The 21534-nt window shown below is 40.6% G+C and overlaps 2 protein-coding genes across 2 annotated transcripts; one reads left to right on the forward strand and one right to left on the reverse strand.

The window, feature by feature from the left end:
• Positions 1–11367: 11367 nt before the first annotated feature.
• Positions 11368–11928, reverse strand: LOC127136607 (uncharacterized). The gene has a single exon (XM_051063145.1). The coding sequence runs from the start codon at positions 11926–11928 to the stop codon at positions 11368–11370; it is 561 nt and encodes a 186-aa protein (XP_050919102.1).
• Positions 11929–18399: 6471 nt separating this feature from the next.
• Positions 18400–19946, forward strand: LOC127074447 (uncharacterized). Its single transcript, XM_051015769.1, has 3 exons — positions 18400–19067; positions 19154–19339; positions 19416–19946. The coding sequence occupies exons 1-3, from the start codon at positions 18462–18464 to the stop codon at positions 19701–19703; spliced, it is 1080 nt and encodes a 359-aa protein (XP_050871726.1). The 5' UTR covers positions 18400–18461; the 3' UTR covers positions 19704–19946.
• The last annotated feature ends 1588 nt before the right edge of the window (positions 19947–21534 follow it).

Here is a 21534-nt window from a genome sequence, read left to right on the forward strand (position 1 = left end):
TGCTTGGCACAAAGTTAAACATTCACAAGCATTGCCTCTTAAGGAGGGCTTCAGACAGGTGCCTGCCCACATAACAGGACAGGTCTTCCAAACTACATGAAGTCAGAGAGTTATACCTAGGTGGTAAGCAAACCACAAGCCAAGTAAAGCAAGTTCAAATGAACTCTAAGCAACTTAGGTACCTGTGAAAAATCTAAACCAGTCAGTTCAACTGTACAAACAAACCAACAACAGTTAATATCAAACAGACAGACAATGTTCACAATGTGCAACCCACAAGGCAAACTCAAATGAGTTAGCATCAACCTACAAAACATACAAGTGTTAGTAATCAAGAGCAAACATTAATGCTCAAATGAGGAAGCATCATCAACTATGGACTTGGATGTTTAAACCTGAAATCAAAGCCCACATGTAAGCCACAAACCACTAGGTCAAAGCCTAGGGTCAAAGATGGAGAAAAAAGTCAAAACAGAACCTCAAATTTAACATGAATCATCCTCATTCAATCAAGAATAAATCTCAAAAAATCCCACATCAAAATCATTAATCATATTCATTTCATGAGCAAAACATGGCAAGGCATGCAAATGGTGATCACATTGAGACATCAGAAGAAACAAATTCACATCAAATCAAAAATGACTCAAATAATCTTGGCAAAATTCATGAGTGAACAGGACATATAACATGATCATCACACAAAAAATCAGAGGCATTGGACATTATTAGGCATGGCAATCACATAGCATAATTCAAGCAATCACATGTGTGACACAAATTGTCACACCAAGTTAGCATGAGCATAAAACAGAGATGGATCATGGGAAAAATCTCAAACCAAATCCAAAATGTCATTCAACATGTCTAGAATCCACACACAAAATTTCAGAAGCATTGGATAAGAAACAAGCATTTTATGATCAAATGAATAAGGCAATAGCATGAATGGATACATGTTCAAACACCCTAGGACAAATCAATTTTCCAGCCAAGCACAATTTACAATTCAATAATCATAAAAAACTAGACAAAATAAGGAACACAATGCAAAAAATTGGAGATCAATTGGATTAATTTTCATTTTTAAATGATTTTTGGAAGTTTGGAGAATTTAAAAAATGAAAATGGAGCCAAAGTATGAAATGTGGAGGGAAAGGAAGAAAAATGCAAGGCGCTTTGAAAAATCCTCTCGCTCAGATTCGAACCTGTGACAATTTTGAATTTCTAAGCGCGCACCTAAAACGACTGCGTATCAGCATGAAAACCCTAAGTCTGGCGCGCTGTTTGAATTTCGTAGCTAATTTGAATTTTCCTAGCTAAACTGTAGCGAAACCGTGGCCGAATCTGGGAATGCATGAACTTCATGCATGGAGGATGAAGATCATGAAGATCTTCATACGATTTTCCAGATCTCAAAAAAATGTTCCAGAAATGAAAAATGAGCATAGCAATCGGTTCATCATCACACATACATCAAGGATTCACAAATAAATCATGCAAAAACAACATATCCAAGCCAAATCGAAGAAAAGAAAGATTAACATCAAAACTTCAATTAAACATATCTTTGTGAATATTGCGCCAAATCACTCCAAATTTGTACCAGAATTATCACCAATCAACGAACTACACAATTAGCATAATGAATTTGAGAATTAAAGAGGTCGAAAAACTGACCTCTTGATGAACAAAACTGGATTCAGCTTGCTTCAAGGCTTATGATGCTCCAGAACTCTTCCAATATGCTTAGTGAAGTGGATGATGATGAAATTGAAGCTCAAGGATGCACGAAACTAGCTTAATCTTCAACTGCCATGGATGCTTCACACTTTGAACCTAGCTCAATATGCCACGATTTTCTCTGAATCCACGTCCAATTCTACTCAACAATACCTCCTGAACATGAATCAACCAATAGAAAGTGCTTTTGTTTGAAGAAATTTGGAAAAAGTTTGAGAGAATTTTTTTGAGATTTTTGTGATTCTAGATCTGAAATGTTGCTGATGGTGAAAACAGTTAGGGTTAACCATTTATACTTCCTGCTAATCCTGTTTAAGACTTGCTTAGGCAAAATGCAATTGTGATTAGTAAGTTGGAAGGTGTTTGTGCAAAAATGAGATTTTCACTACATGCACCCCATGCACGTGAACAATGCTCTTTCAAGGCCCAAATCCACTTAAAATGAGTTCATGCAAGGTTTTGAATTGGTTTGATATGCTCATGATCAATTAAAAAGATGTTATGCAATTTTCTTCCAAAACTTCATGAATAAACCAAAGGCCATGCAAATGAAATTTATGCCATGTAATGATATGCTTGGAAAATACATGTTATAAGGATCAAAATGCAAAAAGAACCACTCATTTTGGAGTTTTGGTTTGAAAGTTATGCTTATTTGAACTTTTGAACATACTTTGCCATGATTGGACCATAACTCCTCAACCACACATGAGAAATCCATGATCTTGGACTTTTTGGAAATAGGAGAGAAAGATCTTCAACTTTCATGTTGGACAAAATTTAATTTGAAGCTTTTTTTATGATGTAATCTTGAGTTGAAGTTGGTCCAAAACCTTTCCATTTTTGGAAAGTTCAAATTACAGGTCACCTGCTATTTTTGGAAAGTCTTGATCTGACTTCAAATTCTTCAATTTTGATGTTTTAAATGTCAAATGAGACTTGTTTGAACATGGATGAAGCTTCTCTAACCACTTCCCACCTTCAAATCCACAATTGACTGTGCAGTTGACTTCTGTTGACCTTTGTAGGCCTCAGATGATTTGCACATGCACTGATGAGTTCTGAGCCTTCAATACTTAGCCAAATTGCATAAAAGTGATCCTTGAATCATGTGAACTCATGGGAATCACCCTAGGGATTTGATCTCATGGAGAATGCTCTTGTTGCCTTGCATAGTTGAATCTCCTGATCAGTCTTGCCTAATGACATGTAGTGGACTATGCAACATGAATGCAATGTTAATGACCTAAAAAGGAAATGTATATACAAGTGGGAGGTGCAAATTTGAGGTGCTACACCTGTTTACTAAAAATTTCCCATTAAACAAGATGATAGGTAGATGGTTGCCGAGACAAAGGTGCCCCATCATTCTATGGCAAAGACTTCGACTATTATAGAGGTTACTATGTAGACGGATGTTGAGGTGCCTGATACGGGTGATATAGAGGTTGCTCCTCTAGTTGAGACAGAGGTTAGTGCTCTAACTTCGATAGAGCCGTCTATACACACCGATGAAGGGTTTCTTGGAGAGCCTAATGATTTTTTTGTGCTCACTAGATATGCCGATCTTGTGGCATTCAGATTGTGGCAGGGAGATGTATGTATATGTTATGTTGAACTTAACTTTATTTATTGTTGATACGTTGAATATAGCTGATGCTCTCTACTTGGTTTGTTACAAGACCGACTACCGAAACCACAAGAGGCTAGAGCAATTATTGAAGAGTGCAATCTCCTTTCACTAGTGGACTATTCATTGACGATGTTCGACAACCAGCTATTGATAACCTTTGTTTAGTGATGGCATAAGGATACATCTTTCTTCCTTCATCCATTTGGTGAGATGACGATTGCCTTAGATAATGTCTCCTCTATGTTCCATCTTCCCATGGCATGTAGTTTCTTCATCGCTCCTCTCAATAGCCAGTAACTAGCATGTATTACTGCTATACGAGACTTGGGAGTTACTAAGGAGTAGGTGATAGAGGAGTTTAAGGCTAACAGGGGTGCTCACTTTAGCCTATCTTGGCTCTAAATAGGTGTGCCGACCTAGTGTGTTAGTATATATATGAGGCATCTACAAGGGTATACATGCTACATCTTGTAGAAAGTACTATTTTAGCGGATAAGTCTCATGTATATATTGATGTGAATTACATATGGTTGTTTAGTAGCCTTCCCCGAGTTAGATGGGCATAAGGGTATGTGGAACTGACTGTTTTATAAGCTTCACTTGGAGAGGTGACTATCTTTGAGACTAGGTAGCTTTCTAGTTATATGAGTCTATTTCAGGTATGAATTTATTATGTTACTTATTAATTTGGTTCTAATTTATTACATTTCTTGATTTGCCTATGCTCTTGTGTATTATTGGATATACGAACATTCCCCCATCTATTCATGAGATTCATATTATTCCTACAACTGATGGCTCCACACAGGCCAAAAGGTGGAAGTCCCAGCATGCACACCCAAGAGGTGTTGTAGAGTACATGAAAAGGATTGATACACTGACTATAAAAGATGTCATTTGAACACCCTACGCAGACCATAGAGTGCATCAGGAGTTCGATGACACTTTACTTTTTTAGGTTATCTGCGATGAGAGACCTTAGTGGCTAGACACTTACCTGAGAGGTGTCGGCTCCAGTTTGGATATGTCAAGGAAATCCCACAATCAGTCTTTGCTATTTCATCTAAAGGCATTGATAAATTGTTTCTTGGTAGTACTATTATCGATTTTGCCCGTGCCTTTAGAGATCGTGCAATGGAGGTTTAATTCCCTGCATAGTGTGTAGATGGATACTTGGAGTGGTATCTTATTGTATCACACCCTCGCATCATCCTACACGGGTATCGTGAAGATGAGTTTGGACATTCTCATGATGATGGCGCTCAATGCCTACATATGATAGTAATCATTATGGATAATCTAATGACTTTGGTAAACTCAGATGATGAGGTTTATACTTTGACATCACAAGAAACACACTTAGCCTGTGGGGGACCTATTTAGACATTATTATCATTTTTGTATTATTTTTATATTATGTGTATTATTACTCAGATTTTTGCACCGCATAATTCATTCGATAACATTTGTAACTTCCTTTATTGCAGAATAACTTAACATTCGACAAATAGCATAACACTATACAATTAACATAACTTTAAATAGATGATTACACAACTTAATAAAACAATAATAAATAACAAAACTTAAACACTACAAGATGATTCAAGACGTTTCAACATCTAGATTATGTCGTCGTATGGTCTAGAAATTGTCACATCAAACTCGACCACTCCTTTGGTTATCTAACAGTGATATGTTCTCAACATAACCTTTAAATCTTCACCACTCTTCAACTCAATACGATCGTATTTCAGTGTTCCATCACTATTAATCCATGGTGCAAGAAACTCGATATTACTCACCTTTCTGCTCTTAGATTCAGGCAACATATTATTCAATTTGGATCTCAAAAGAGTGAGACATGTGGTGTCCAAAATCAATAGGAGGTTTCACCCTATTGAACTTCAATTCTGCCTTAAACAAATAGTGAGACATTATAAGATATTTTTCTCAACAACACATGATCCTTATTTATACAAGTTTATACTAATTCTGGACCATACAAAATAGTAGGTGCAATCACATCCGTATAGAAATTTCGACAAAATCTCAACCCTTGAGCATAACACTGCCATATTTTTGATAGATCCTCTAAAAATATGGTAAGTGCAAAAGGTTTTTTGTAAACTGATACTTTTATACTACCATATTTTTCAAGTTTTTTCCTAAAATATCGGCACGACACGATGTTTTTTAAAAATCGGTAAGTTTTGATGGGTCATCAATTTTTGGGGATCAACACGAGAGAGTATTTTTCATTGTGACCTCTCTTTATGAGTAACACACCTTTGTGAGACACACCACATATTCATCTAAAACCTTAAGGTGATAGATGTGTGGACTCTCTCACTTATAAATGCTCAAGTCTCCATTTTTCTAATTAATGTGGGACTTCCTGTTTACTGTAGAAATTGGTAAACAACCGCTGGTCCTCCCTAGGTTTTAAAACAAAAGGTTACTTGCAGGATCGATCAGTTGATCCCAGAACATGTGCTAGTGCAAGTGAAGCCTGTCCAACTCGACAGAATGACTTTGTGAGAAACGGTTCCTAACAAAGTGTCGAACAAGCATAAAGTTTTTCCACACGAACAGTTTAGACAATGCTACAGCCTATAGGTGACTCGTGACTGACAACGCTATAACATTCAAAAGAGGTATATGACGAACACGCTTTTGGTAAACTCTATTATCGTAATAGAATTAGTGTCGACATTGTAAATGACAACGTAAAATGATAACTCAAAGGTAAATGAAATTAAGATAAAATGTTCAACGGGAACAATTGGAAAATAAGGAAGTTGCATTGAAATAAATGTGGTGATTCACGTACATAGCACTCTCAAAAACTCTTGCTTCCTCGCGCTGGGAATGAGAAGTTTTCTTACAAGTGATTTTCAGTACAAAGTGAACACCCCGATCCCCTTGTGGGACACTCTATTTATACTAAACTAAAGGAACTGCTCATAAGCTAAAACTCCTAGAAACTAGCAGATGTTATGTCACACGATCTGCACAACCGTTGCACCCATGTCTTGCTAACTGCTCCAAATTCTGGCGCTCTTTATTCTGCTTGCAACTGCTGGTTATTTTTAAATTTCAAAATTCTCCCGCCCAGACGTTAGGGCGATGTTGTCTTCTACATATTTGGCTATAATTCTTTAAGTCTCAAACTTCACCTTAGTCGACACAATGGCCTGTCGACCAGGCTAGCTTCTTTTGTCGGCCTCATCCTTTGACTTGTGTTTTTTCCACTCTTGCTTGCCTCCAACACCTCTTCCTCCTTTGATGGGGTATAACCCCTAAATTCACAGGACTCTGTCATTAACTATGCTTTCAGCATGCCTTAGAGATTTTTCGTGGTAACAAAATGCCCCCCAGAGATGCCATTTTCGACTGTCGAAGTTGGTGAGATGATGGCATCTCTGAAACATCGATTTACCCCTTACTGTTTCCACTTCTACTTAGTGGGTCTTCTGTTTATCCCATACTGATGACGTCATATAATCATGACGAACGTTTCCTTTCCCCCTCGAGATGCACAAAATCACGTCTACGTCATTTCGCGTCTTTATGACTGAACGTGTTTGTCTTTTCGCTTGCCCTCTCTCCTCCACGTGTTTGTAAGTGTGGGAACGTGGGCATACGTGTTGAAAATGGAAGTTCAACCGCTCACTCTTCTCTGCTCAGGGTTTAAACTCTATAAAACCCTCACTCTTTCTTCTTCTTCTCTTTTTTCGCCTTCTTGCTTCAGCATTTACCTGTCTCTTGCGCTCTGTGAGAACTCTTCATATTCAAACAAAAAAATCTTCTATTCTCTCCATGGCAAGCTCTAACAAACCTTCTGCTGCTAAACTCACACATCCCATCAACATTGGTGGTAGGGAGTATGTTCTTGAGCCTCCGTTTGCAGAAGAAAAGGAAAAAATTTGGCATTCTCAGGTATTGATTTCTCTCTCTTTGGCTAATGAACCCTTAGCGTTCTTAGGTCCTCTCCCAGAAAACCGACACCCAGAGGTTACCAAAAACGACTCTTCCCTTTTCCCCGCCAGTCACATTTCTGAACCTGTGATTTCCACTCAACAACCCCTCTCCCTTCGCTACGTCGACAGGAACTTCAGGACTGCTCCTCCCAGAAATTATCCTATGTTTTGCGCTTGGATGAATCGAATCAGAAAAAATCGACCACTGGAAAAGGACAGGCATCTATACCCTTTTATAGATTGCCCGTTGTGGTCCTCCCCAGTCTTGTGGCATGTTATTAACTGCCCTTCAATTCTGGGAGAGTTCGACCAACTCCTTCCATACTAAGTGTGGCATGATCACGCCGACACTTTTGGACATTGCTGCCATTACTGGCTTGAAACCAACTGGCGAAGTTTTCGACTGTGAAGCTGTAGCGCCAATTTCCTTGAGGTTCGACGTTGGTGACTCTTGTAAGCCAACATACAACAATTTTATTGATCACCATGCCACCGTTGCAGGCCCTGTGACCGACGAGGAACATGTGGCGTTTTTGACCCTCTGGCTATCCCGCTTCGTCTTCTGTTATAGATCTATGCAGGTAGCCAAGCACTTTGCCCTCTTGGCGACCCAACTGCACCAAGAGCGTGACATTGCGTTGGGCCAACTGATTTTAGCTTCTCTCTATGAGTCTCTATCTGAGGTTGTCTGCCAAATTAGGATCTTCGACCCCGAGAACTCCAGAAAGAAAAACGTGTTGGTCCATGGCCCTTTCTGGTTTTTGCAGTTGTGACTTAATGCCACTTTCTCCAAAGATATATCCCCTTATGGAATGAGGAGGGTTGCATGTCCCCCAGAGGAACGACATCTTATCTGGAAACTGTTGATCCCCCTGACGCCTATCGACAAAAACTTCCCGGACCTTCAAGTGTTTCGACTCTTATTCAACATCATGTTGACTCGTGTCAATTTTCTACCTTCTATGGCCCCTTTCAGCCGTCGAACTGAGGGTCCTGAGTGGCTCACTAGACCTTTCCCCACGGCTGATGGGGAACATAGAGATGAAGCCTTCCTCATTTGGAGGCGTTTTCTGGTTCCTCGATTCTTGTCGGCTGAGACCGCCAGCAGCAATCCTGGCTTAGTGGCTTATCAGCCTAACCTCGTGGCCAGGAAATTTGGCCTTTTCCAATTCATTCCCATGTCTCTGTTCTCCTCTCAAGAATTACTCGCCAATATCCTCTGCGGTCAACCTTGGAGCGAGGTCGAAGAGGAACTTGAAACCATTTGGAAAAATTGACCACGTCTTCCTTCTCTTCCTTTTCGACCAGCCTACTAATGTACCAAAGAATTCCATGATTGGTGGCAGTCGTATTTTACCCTTTATGTTGGCGCTCCTGATGCCAAACTATCTGAATTAACTGAGGCTTTTGTTTGTTTGCAGGCGAAGTCGACCAAATGTAAGGCTCTTCATGTCAAACAAATTCGTGCTTTTCAGAATTATTTCCAAGTTGTGTATCGACCATATAATCTTCGTGGGACCATCTGGGCGGCTGCGGTCGAACTAAAGGCAAAAATAACAGACCGACTTTCAAAACTCAAAATCCCTGGTCACGTGAAAGACAAGTATCTTTACGCCCTTCACTTTGGAAACCTCAAGTTCCCTCCTTTGCCATCTAGTCCTCTGGATTTGGCCTTTGGTCATTTGGTTCCAGTGTGGTTTTATTGTCCCATTTCATACGTACAGAATGCCTCTAAGAAAAAGGCCGACAAAGTGGTCCCAACGAAGTATTATCTGCCTGACTACTCAGGACTGCTTCATATTGATCCTCAGTATGTTAGCATGTTCGAAACTGCACAACTTAGTAACACTTCTCCGGAAATTTTGACACTCCTTTCTAGCTAGATTTCGCTGCTCACTTGCGTTTCTTTTGTTTATTCGCAGCCATCCCTCTAAATCCTGTAGGTTCTGCATCTGCTAACCAACCTACTCCTTCGACACAGGAGGCGCAGGTTCAACTCTGGCTGAGTTGCTGTTTCCTTTGGCCTTTTGTTTTTATTCTTAACCATCCTCTCCCTTCTTGAAGGCTTCTCCTAAGAAATCCTCTGACGATGATTGACGCCCTATCGCTCAAGTCTTGAGGAAACCCAATTCCTCTATATGCCCCTATCTGAAGCATTCCTATTTACTCTTGTGCCTTCTTAAGAGAACTACTATGTGGTCACTAATATCTCACTTATGTGCAGGGTCAACCACGTTCGACAGAGCCTACTGTCTCCTCTCACTCCAAAAAAATCCAAGAAACACAAACACTCTACCCCCGCAGGCTCTGAGGTATTTCTTGTCGGCTTGTCTGCTCTTCTGGCTAGAATATTTGCTTATAACCTCTCTTCGTGTCTCCAACACACTTCCCAGCATAAATCCAAAACTCACCATGGCCACAAGAGGAAAAAACATGACTCTCCCTCCGAGAGTGGCGAAACCAAGAAGAAAAGGCACCATACAATGCCTCCTTCGGAGGTTCCTGCTGAAAACGTCGACACCATTGTGGTTGACACTTCCATCCTTAATCCGGTCCCTGATCCAGCTGTGGAAGCTTCACCATCGACTGACATCTCTCCTGCTGCTGCCTTGGGGAAAGCAAATCAGGATGCAGTCTCTCTTGCGTCGACACGGGTATTTACCCATTTTCCTGTTTACTCCTTTGGATTTTTGCACTTCTCTTACACAATTTTTCTTTCTACAGGCTGATGCCTTTACTGAGCCGACTCAACCTGTTGCTGACTATACTCTCGCATCGTCGGTCTCTTCTCTAGCTCGCCCATTTCAGTCTGTCGACACCGCTGGTGAGTTCATTGGATTCCCTATCCAGATTAGCGATAGTGACTCTGACTCAGTCACTAGTCCTGCAACGCATCCAGACTTCAGTTCGACTAGTTCTGACTCTAGTCTTTCTGCAGCTTCCTTGCCTTTGCAGGATCCACGGGGGCCAGTAGGTGTCGACACCAACCAACAACAACCCTTTCAGATTACTCCTCCGTCAACTGTTTCTCCCTCTCCTCAGGTTACTCCTCCGTCGGCTGCCTCCCCTTCGACTTTCCCGGGGCTGGCGTTCAAACCTTTTGCTTTAGAAGCAATTGCCAGGCTCCGTAATCTGGTGAAATTGCGTGATGCTTCTTCAGACTCTGAGCAGCTCCATTCTGGAAAAATGGGCCCTGAGGCGACGAAGACTTAGGCTCTCATGGACAAAATCCGCGTTCACGCCTTGAATCCTGACCTTCCTTTCGTGCTCATGCGTGAGCCTGCTGTCGGTCCAGAGATCCTAAGCGTGCTTGCCCAACTAAAGGGTCTCCAGCTCTCTGATCATGTCAAAAGTGCAATGGCGGCTCTCGAACACATTCTGGTTCCCATGCTGCACCACATCGGAAGCGTCCGGGACACTAAACGCCAGATTACTGCTACTGAGGCCTCCGTGAAGGAGAAATAGGAGTTGGTGACGCATGCCCACGCGGAGGTCAACAACATGTTGGGGGCTATGGAGGAGCAGAAGAAAGAATTGACCTTCAAACAAACCCGGGCCACTGAGATACGTCAATAAATTGATGCCCTTCGGCGTCAAATTGCCACTCTAGACAGTGAGTTAGAATCAATTACCCAGGAGGAGTCACGATTTATCGACGAAGTGCTAAAACCTGTCGAGGCCACTGTGGAGCAAACCACCATTGATGCCTTAGCGGTTGCTGAAGAGATTATGGCCGTCGAAGGGAAGCTTGAGGAGCTCAAAGCCCACGCCGACACCTTGGAGCCTGCGTCCTTGCATTACAATTTTGAGCTTAAGTCTTTCCAATCTAAGTTCGGCCAGCTTTGACCGTTTCTATTGTCTGTATAAGCTTTTTTGTAATATTTAAACAATGACTTCTTGCCAATTTAATGTTATCTTTCTTACTTTTAGCATTGTATATTTATTTTCTGTGCCTTTGTAGCTGGTTTCTAACATAGTTATCTCCAACCTTATTCTTTCGACAGTTATTTAGTCTGCCAAAATTTTGACATCTTGAAGGAGAGGCCTATATTTTTTCAAGTACTTTCCATTCACTCTTAGGATTCGCCTATCTGGCGCCAACTCTTCGACTTCGTAGGCGTTGTTGGAAAAGGCCTGCAACACTTTAAACGGTCCTTCCCAATTAGGGGACCATTTTCCCAAAACTCTATCATTTCTGTCCATAGGCAGGATCACTCTCCAAACCAGATCGTCGACAGCAAACGCTTTACCTTTCACCTTTTTATTGTAGGCTCGGGCGATTTTCTCTTTCTGCCTTTGTAGGGAGTCCAACGCTAACATTCTTTCTTCATCTACGTTGACCAATTTGTCTGTCATCATACTCCAGTAATCTTCAGAAGGTATTTCGTACTGCCTTTGGGTTCTGACCGCCTGGACCTGAATCTCTACTGGCAATACTGCGTCGTGTCCATACACCAGTCGAAATGGGGTTGTTCCAGGTGCTTCTTTTGGTGATGTTCGACACGCCCGCAAAGCTTGATCCAACGTCTTATGCCAATTTCTTGGCTTCTTTCCTATGTGTTTCTTCATTAGGCTGATGATTACTTTATTAGCAGCTTCAACTTGGCCATTCGCCTGTGCGTAATAGGGGGTAGAGGTCAGTAATTTGATTCCCATTTCTTTTGCAAAATCTTGTACTTTTTGACCAGTGAAAACTGACCCCTGGTCGGTTGTAATAGTTTCTAGGATGCCAAATCTGCAGATGGTGTAACTCTGGACAAAGTCTATCACAGCCTCTTGGTCCACATTTGTTAATGCTACGACTTCGGCCCATTTTGTGAAATAGTCGATACCGACTAACACATACCTTTGTTGTTTCGACGAGGCTGGCCTTATTTCTCCTATAACATCCAGAGCCCATCCTCGAAATGGCCAGGACTTCACAATTGTATGCAGCTCGCTTGTAGGCACATGCTGTATGCCCCCATGTAATTGGCAATCTTGACAGCCTTTAGCAAATTCAATGCAATCTCTTAGCATTGAAGGCCAATAATTTCCTGAGCGCATCAAAAGCCATTTCATCTTCAAACCTGCTTGATGTGCCCCACACACCCCGCTATGTATGCTTGACACAACCACGTATGCCTCCCTTTCTCCTAGGCATTTTAATAACACTCCTTCGACTGTCTTTTTGAATAATTCATCATTTACCAAGACGTAGCTAAGGGCGCTATATTTTATCTTTCGATTTGTCGACCCCATGGGATTGCGTAAGTAATCGACTAGCGGTTTATGCCAATCACTCCCCCCCCCCCCCCCCCCGTTGTCGATAGCCAGAATTTCAAAATGATTTTTATCTACAGCTCCCAACTTCACGATCGCCAAATCTGATGGTGACAACACTGTTTCTCGTACTTTCTCTCTTACTTGGACCTCTTCATCCTGGTCTTTCGACGCTTTGTATCCTGAGGCCTCCTGCGCCAAATCATTTTCTCTTTGGTTTTCTTGTCGTGGAATGTGTTGGAGATTGACTTGCTCAAACCTCTTGAGTAATCTGATGGTGACCACAAAGTACATGATTAAATTTTCTTTAACACACCTGTACTCTTTTGATGCTTGTTTAATCACTAACTCTGAGTCTCCCATAATTTTGACATTCCTTGCCCCCAATTCTAGCAGTAGTTCAAGTCCGGTGATCAGTGACTCATATTCTGCTTCATTATTGGTGCATACCCCTTCGATTCTGTATTTGAACTCTGCTGGAATTCCATCTGGAGAAATTATGACTCCTCCTATCCCAGATCCATGCTTATGTTTTGACCCATCGAAGTATAGCCTCCATGGTGCTAAATCTACGTAATCCTGCGCCATTTCGACCATTGAATGGTCGACAAGAAAATCCGCTACTACCTGCCCCTTTCATCGCTTTCAAAGGTACGTATGTCAGGGAGTATTTTGTTAACGCTAAAGCCCATTTCCCAATTCGACTATGCAAAATTGGTTTAGATAACATGTATTTAATAATATCAAAGTGGGAAGACACATACACATCAACAGGCTTGATATATTGCTTTAGTTTCATACAAGAGAAATACAGGCATAGACATAGTTTTTCTATATCACTATACCTAGTTTCAGGATTATTAAGCATTCGACTAAGGTAATACATTTGTCTTTCGACACATTTTTCATCCTCTTGGACTAACATACTTCCTATCGTTGATTCTGAGGCTGCAATATACAACCTCATTGGCCTATGCCTAACATGAGGGCCCAGTACTGGAGGCCTAGTCAAATACTCTTTGATTTTGTCGAAAGCCTCTTGGTGCTCATCCTGCCACTTGAAATTCTCGTTCTTCAGTCGAAGTAGTGGGGAGAACGCTTTTGTTTTGCCACTTAGATTTGATATAAATCTCCTAAGAAAATTTATTTTTCCCAGAAAAGATTGCAACTCCTTTTTGGTCGACGGAGGCTTGACGTCCATAATGGCTTTTGTTTTGCTTTGGTTTACTTCAATACCCTTTTTATGCACCACAAAACCAAGGAAGTCGCCTGCTTGCACACAAAAAGCGCACTTTAATGGATTCATTTTTAATCCATATTTCCTCATCCTTAGAAAGGCTTTTCGAAGATGTTCAACGTGAGCATGCTGACCATTTGATTTTATCACAATATCATCAATGTATACTTGCATGAAATCTTCAATAAAATCATGGAACATTGAGTACATTACCCTCTGGTATGTTGCTCCGGCATTCTTCAAGCCGAAGGGCATGACAACCCACTCATATGTCCCCAAGGCTCCTGGACATCGAAACGCCGTCTTCGACACGTCTTCTTTTGCAATAAAAATTTGGTTATATCCAGCATAACCATATAACATGCTTAAGTATTCAAAACCAGCGGCCGAATCGACCAACATTTCAGCCATGGGCATGGCATACTCATCTTTTGGGGTGGCAACATTTAGATCTCTAAAATCAATACATACTCTTAAAGACCCATTTTTCTTTATGACTGGCATAATATTTGCCAACCATTCGACATACCTTGCATTTTGAATAAACTTGCTTTTCAGAAGTCTTTCTACTTCTTTTTTTTATCTTTTCCATGATCTCTGGGGCGAAACGCCTGGGTGTCTGCTTCACTGGCTTTCTTCAAGCTTTTATTGGCAGCTTTAACTCGACCAAATCTCTACTTAAACCAGGCATTTCGTTATAATCCCAAGCAAAACAGTCCTTAAATTCTTTAAGTATGGATATTACCTCATACTTTAGTTCTTTGTCGATGTTGGCGCTTATGTATGTTGGCCTTTTCTCGCCATTCTCGCCAAGGTCGACTTCTTCCAAGGGGTCTTTTGGTCGGATTTTCTCTAGTGCCTTTGGGTCTTTTTCAAACCCTAACGGTTCATTGTCATAAATGCAGTCCAGACGCTGCATGTCGAAGTTTCTTTTAGCCAAAGTTGGCTTGTCTGGGGGTTCTGGCCCAATAGCCCTATGCCTTTCTTTATTTAACGCACAAGCTTCAACACCCATGTTTTATTCAGCCTCTAGAGCCGACTTTATTTTGTTCTCGGCAACGTATGCCGAAATCTTTCTTAGAGCTTCTAACTCAGACATCATCAGTGACGTCTCTCCAGCCTGTCGGTCGAATACCTGTATAGGGTGGATCATCCAGGCGTTCCACATCCCAAATGAAGCCATGAGTCTCGTGCAGAGTCAGAGAGACGAAAGCTTCACTCAGATTAGCATCTACATCCTCAGCTGGAAAGCAAGGAGAGATGTTGGCCAACTTTCTTTCGAACTCCTTCTTGCCGACATTATTCACGTCATCCATGAAGTACCCTTGGCCGGCTTCGATATTTTCGACCACCCCATCTTCTCTCCAAATCACCAACCTTTGGTGCGCTGAAGATGGTACAGCTCCGACACCATGTAGCCACTCTCTGCCAAATTGCAAGTTCTAACTTGGCTTAGCGTCTATCACCATGAATAGTGTCGGTCTGTTTACTGAACCCACCGTGATATTCACCATAATCACTCCCATGGTGCTTTTCGTCTTTCCTCCGTAGTCAGACAAAACCACGTTATTAGATCTGATGTCGGTATCATACTTGTCAATCTTCCTCAGAATATGGTGCGACATGATGTTGACCGTGGCACCACAATCGACCAAGACTTTGTTGACAGTTACGCCTTCCACTTTTGCCCTTATCAACAATGGTTTCAAATGATTCTTCATGTTCATCGTTGGTCTTTCAAACACTGCCTCTTGGCTTTCAGCAGACCCATCGTTCAGCATAAAATAGCATCTTGGTTGGTGCAAAGCCATTTCTTCAGCGTCAGCATCGTCTACCGACTCTTCGACTTCAGTCACACACTTGTATTCTTGTGGTAGGATTGACACTACGTTGACCAGGATGTCCAGACTTGCTTCAGACTCTGAATTGAAGTCATCAGTCACTTCATCAGAACATTTTTCAGTTGGTCGACGGGCGTACTCTCTTATCCGTTCCTTCGCTGCTGTGTCGACTTTCACAACAATTTTCTTCCCAGCATTCGCCTCGTTGGTCACGCCTCTTGCCGCTTCTCTTTCGTCTTGTTTACGCCTCTGAAAGCGTCTCCATTGAGTCCTCGACATGGGGTTCTTCCCCAAATAGTTTTCAGAGACATGAGTCCTTTTTTCAGACTTAAACTCACGCCTGTAGTTAATTGCTAGACCTCCTCTAGCAGCAACAACACCTTGTGGGATGTCTTGTTTTCCCTGAGGCTTGATCCAAGTACCTCTAGGAGCACTTGCCGACGGTACAAAGCTTTTAGGCCTTGTTTGGTTATTTCCCACAGCCTTTTTTGAGCCTCTTTCATTCTGGTGACCCCTGGTCGGCACATTCCTTTTCCTTTTACCTAATTGCAGCTTCTGGAAATTCTCCGCCGCTATTTTGTCGATGACAACACCACATCTCGGGCACAAGCACACCTGTGAACTCTTGTTCTTGCAGCGATACAAAAAATCCACCAAGTCTTCATCAGCCCTTGGGTAAATTTCAGTTATATCGACATCTGGGCTTTCCCCAGTTTGCTCCAGCATGTTGGCCTCATCGTATTCGGTGATCTCGACTGGCTCCACGAATAGGGATTCCTCCTGGTGAAGAGGATTAGCGTCGATCTTCATTTTGCGGCCAATAAATTTCAGCCAACCTTCTTGAATTGCTTTCTGAACCAGATCCCTGAAAAGGTGACAATTAGAGGTGTTATGACCAAGATAATTATGATATTTACAAAACCCTTTTTTCTGTCTCTGTTCTAACGGTGGCATTTTAGTACCAGGAGGTACCACCATTTGCCCATCTTTGACCAATAAGTCAAAAATTTCCTCACATTTCGACACATCGAAAGTATAAGTTTTCGAAGGGAATTTTGGGTTGTGTTCGACAGGATTTCTTCCTTGTGCAGGCAGCAATTATCGACACTCATAGGCGGATCCTGGCTTTAGTTCAGCCACGTCAATTTCTAATTCGGTCGATGAAGCATAATCGGCCTCACAACCGTTGCACCCATGTCTTGCTAACTGCTCCAAATTCTGGCGCTCTTATTCTTCTTGCAACTGCTGATTATTTTTAAATTTCAAATTTCTCCCGCCCAGACGTTAGGGCGATGCTGTCTTCTACACATTTGGCTATAATTCTTTAAGTCTCAAACTTCACCTTAGTCGACACAATGGCTTGTCGACCAGGCTAGCTTCTTTTGTTGGCCTCATCCTTTGACTTGTGTTTTTTCCACTCTTGCTTGCCTCTAACACCTCTTCCTCCTTTGATGGGGTATAACCCATAAATTCACAGGGCTCTGTCATTAACTATGCTTTCAGCATGCCTTAGAGATTTTTCGTGGTAACACTTCCCCACACATAGTTTCTCAACACTTCTTAACTCACACTTGCTTTTTCTCAACACTCCTATTCAAGTGTTAATCTATCTAGAATACTCCATATCAAGCGGAAACTCTTTAATCTACATACACTTGAATCAGCAACCCATGATACCACTATTAGATCATCAATATAAGAGGTAAAACACGAGGAAACATTTATATTGGACATTTCTTTATGAGCAACACACCTTTGTGAGAGTCACACCACATATTCATTTAAAATTTTAAGGTGATAGATATGTGGATTCTCTCACTTATAAATGCTAAAGTGTCCATTTTTCTAATTAATGTGGGATTTCCCCATACTTGGTTTCTCAACACTTCTTAACTCACACTTTCTTTTTCTCAAGACTCCTCCTTAAGTGTGAGTCTATCTATAATGTTTCCCCTCAAGCGAAAACTCTTTCATCCACAAACACTTGTATCCTCATTGCCACTTTTTCAATGGGACATGCCTCATATCCACCACCATATGGGGAGTACTTTCGACACAAGTGAACCGGTCCTTCACTCGAACCAACGACTCATGATATCATTGTTAGGTCATCAATTTAGGGGGTCAAACATGAGGGATCATTTACACTGAGGTATTTCTTATGAGCAACACATTTTTTGAGAGACACACCACATATTCGTCTAAAACCTTAAAGTGATAGGTGTGTGAATTCTCTCACTTCTAAATGTTTAAGTCTCCACTTTTCTAATCAATATGAGACTTCTCTTCACTTTGTTTCTCAACATTTCTTAACTCACACTTTCTTTTTTTCAACAAATTTGTCCACATATCAGTTTTTCTAAAAAAAACCGATATAACAACATACTCGATTTTTATCATAAACTATCCGATTTTTTAATTCGTATAAAAACTTTTAAATTTTCTACTAAATTTTTCGACCAGATTTTTGACTAAAATTTAGATAAGGATACTATGACTAATATGGAAAGTTGTGAGGGTGCTAAAATTTAGATAAGGATTGTATGAGTAATATGGAAAATTGTGAGGGTGCGAGTTAAATAAATTTTAGAGTGGTAGGATAAATTCTTTTGTAAATTTAAGTAGCAAAATCCGTGAATCTGACAAAGTCCAGGTTCCTTTGTTGTATTAATTACGCGTCACAAGTTAAAGCTTAGTAAACAGTAAAGAAATCTAGAAAAATATTAAAAATATTCATTCACACCTGGCTCACTCAGCCTTGTATGCCCCAACAATTACGCCATGGAGATTCCACTTCTGCATCCATACATGAACCCAATTACACTAACAACAACAACAACACTTGTCTTTCTCTCTTCCACAAACCTCAAAAAATGAAACCCAACAACAACATTACAGTGTCGGCCAAGACAGACTCCGAGGTAAGCAGCCAAACCCAATCCTCCCCGACAAGATCACCCCGGCGCCCCGTCTACTATGTCCAAAGCCCATCACGCGACTCATCCAACGACGAGAAAACTTCAAACTCCTTCAATTCAAGCCCGCTCCAAAGCCCATTAGCCTCTCCTCCTCACTCTCATTCCAACTCTTCCTTAGGCCCTCATTCCCGTGAATCTTCCTCCACGAGATTCTCCGCTTCTCGCAAGAGCAGCAACGCCTCGCATAACCGGAGATGGCGACCGTGGAAGGATCATTTCAATCCCATCGAAGAAGAAGGCCTTCTCGATGATCACGACAATGATTATCACGGCTTCCCTCGTCGATGCTACTTTCCTGTTTTTGTTCTTTGCTTCATGGTTCTCTTCTCTGTTTTCGCTCTCGTTCTTTGGGCTGTAAGTCGCCCTCAAAAACCCGTCATTTTCCTGAAGGTACACTCATCCTATCTTTTTTATAAATCAGATATCATGCGCGCAACTGGAGAGATTAATTTAACATTCATATTTATTTGTGTCAGAGTGTAACCTTTGATAGATTTATAATTCAAGCGGGTGCGGATGTGTCCGGAGTTGCAACTAGCATGGTGTCAATGAATTCAACTGTGAAAATGACATATAGAAACACAGCAACATTTTTCGGAGTTCATGTGACATCAACTCCATTAGATCTCAATTACTACGAGCTTACACTAGCCACTGGAAATGTAAGTGTATAAATAAATAAATAAATTATATGATTATTAATTGATCAATAAATAATTACTATGTATCATTTTTCAGATTCCTAAGTTTTACCAAACAAGAAAAAGTGGGAGATCTATTCATGTGATGGTGAAAGGAAACCATGTTCCACTCTATGGAGGTGGAGCAAGACTAAACAGCCTGAACGGTTCACCGGTTGAACCGGTTTCCTTGACATTGAGTCTGACAATAAGGTCAAAGGCTTATGTTTTGGGGCAACTGGTGAAACCTAAGTTCAACAAGAAAATAGAGTGTGCTTTGATTATGGATCCGAAGAAAATGGGTGTGCCCATTCCACTTACCAACAAGTGTACGTATGAGTTATAGACTCAACCATATGTGGAATTAATGAGTGATAAATCATCGTCATAGAATAATAATTTAAAGGGGTTTCAGTATTTATTTTATTAGACTAGATTCTCATAATGCAGTTTTCTTTGGCTTCACTCTGTCAGAATTCCAATTGTTTTGTCTTGTAATGTGGATTTTGTCGGTCGATCTATTTCAATTGTTACTATATCTTATCACAAGTTAAATGAAATAAGTACTAGTATTAAATTTGTTTTGATATATATGTGTGTCGGTTTCTATTTATTTTTCTTTTTCTACTTTTATATATATTTAGTATAGTACTAAGTAGCACGTAGTTTACTAAAGAAATACTCCTACTAACTTTTTAATTGGAATTTATTATGCAAGTTTTCTTTTTAACTGTTGATTCTAAGAAGTAGTTTTTATTAATGCGAGCACAAAATACTTTGAATTCAGATTCAAATAGTTTGAATTCAAACAAATGGATTCAACTACCAATATAAAAAAATGTATTTTATTTTGTCCTTATAAATAAATTAAGACTATGGTATATGGTTGATTCGATCAAGTCATTACGCTTGAACTAAATACACCAATCGATCTCAAGTAGTTAATGGTAAAAACATTTACTTTCAGCCGATGTACTCGGCAGATCAATCTAAAATTTGATTTATATTTTGTTGAAATATTAGTCGATAGATTTATTGATTTAAGTCCTTGTTAACATTTGAATTACTTACAATTGTCTAGGATTCGATTTAAATCCTATTAGGTTCTTAATTGATGTGTTCTTTGAATTTCTTCGGATTACTATAGATGTTGTTGGACTTCAATTACTATAGGACGTTTTATTTACTCCTTTCCAAGATGCCCTCCTTTCTAAGAAGAAGCTGGAAGATAAATTGTTCTCTTGGTTGAACCGATGGATACTTTAAACCAGTACTTTAAGCGGGGTTAAGGGACACATGTAGCCTTTCTCTATTCTTATTGGAACCTAAGTCAAATAGACTTAGAACGATCAATACATGGATGAAGAGGACAAATCGCCTCTCAAGACAACTGAACATTCTCCTGATAGGGATGTTCAGGTTAAACCCAAAGGTGTTCATGTTAGGGGAAGGTGAGACTCCTACTTAAGAAATCGTTCTCCGTAAGACCATGCTAGAAGAAAAGAAACCTTAGGAAGGCGGCCAATAATTCTTTATTTTGAATTTTGTAAACATGCCTTTAGTGGCTTAAGTAATAACACCCTATGGGTTGTTTTTTTTAATCACCCATGTCTTTTGGGCATTTGTAATCCTCGCATTCTAGGGTTTTATTAATTGAATATTTTGTGCCCTTAGACAATTTTCTTATATTTCTTGTTCTCTTGTTTATTTTCTTGATGTGCATTAATCGAGGGAGTCTTTAGGGCGTCAGGGTCCTCTTAAAAGAGTTTAGTAAGAATTCTCTGTTTGGGGCCTATTTCTCAATGACCTTCTAGGATGTCGAAAATCTCCTCTTGAAAATCCGACGTTAGACTCCCATATGGTAGCTATTTACAGTGGAAATTGGTGAACAACCGCTGGTCCTCCCTAAGCCTCAAAATTAAGGGTTACTTGCAGGATCGACCAGTTGATCCTTAAGACATGTGCTAGTGTAACAGGGTAACTTATTCAATTCGACCGACTATTAACTTTGTGGGAAACGGCTTCTGACAAAGTATTGAACAAGCACAGGTTTTTTTCACACGAAATGATGATGCTACAGCCTATGGGTGACTCGTGACCGACAACACTATAACAATCAAAAGACATACACAACGAACACGCTTTTGGTGAATTCTATTATCGTAATAGAATTAGTG

The sequence above is a fragment of the Lathyrus oleraceus genome, chromosome 4 (assembly GCF_024323335.1).
Source record: "Lathyrus oleraceus cultivar Zhongwan6 chromosome 4, CAAS_Psat_ZW6_1.0, whole genome shotgun sequence".
NCBI lineage: Eukaryota > Viridiplantae > Streptophyta > Magnoliopsida > Fabales > Fabaceae > Lathyrus > Lathyrus oleraceus.

Coding starts and splice junctions, on each gene's coding strand:
- LOC127136607 (XM_051063145.1), bottom strand. CDS start 11,928: ATGAAGAAACACATAGGAAAGAAGCCAAGAAATTGGCATAAGACGTTG.
- LOC127074447 (XM_051015769.1), top strand. CDS start 18,462: ATGCCCCAACAATTACGCCATGGAGATTCCACTTCTGCATCCATACAT. Junction 19,068..19,153: donor AACCCGTCATTTTCCTGAAG/GTACACTCATCC, acceptor TATTTGTGTCAG/AGTGTAACCTTTGATAGATT. Junction 19,340..19,415: donor TTACACTAGCCACTGGAAAT/GTAAGTGTATAA, acceptor ATCATTTTTCAG/ATTCCTAAGTTTTACCAAAC.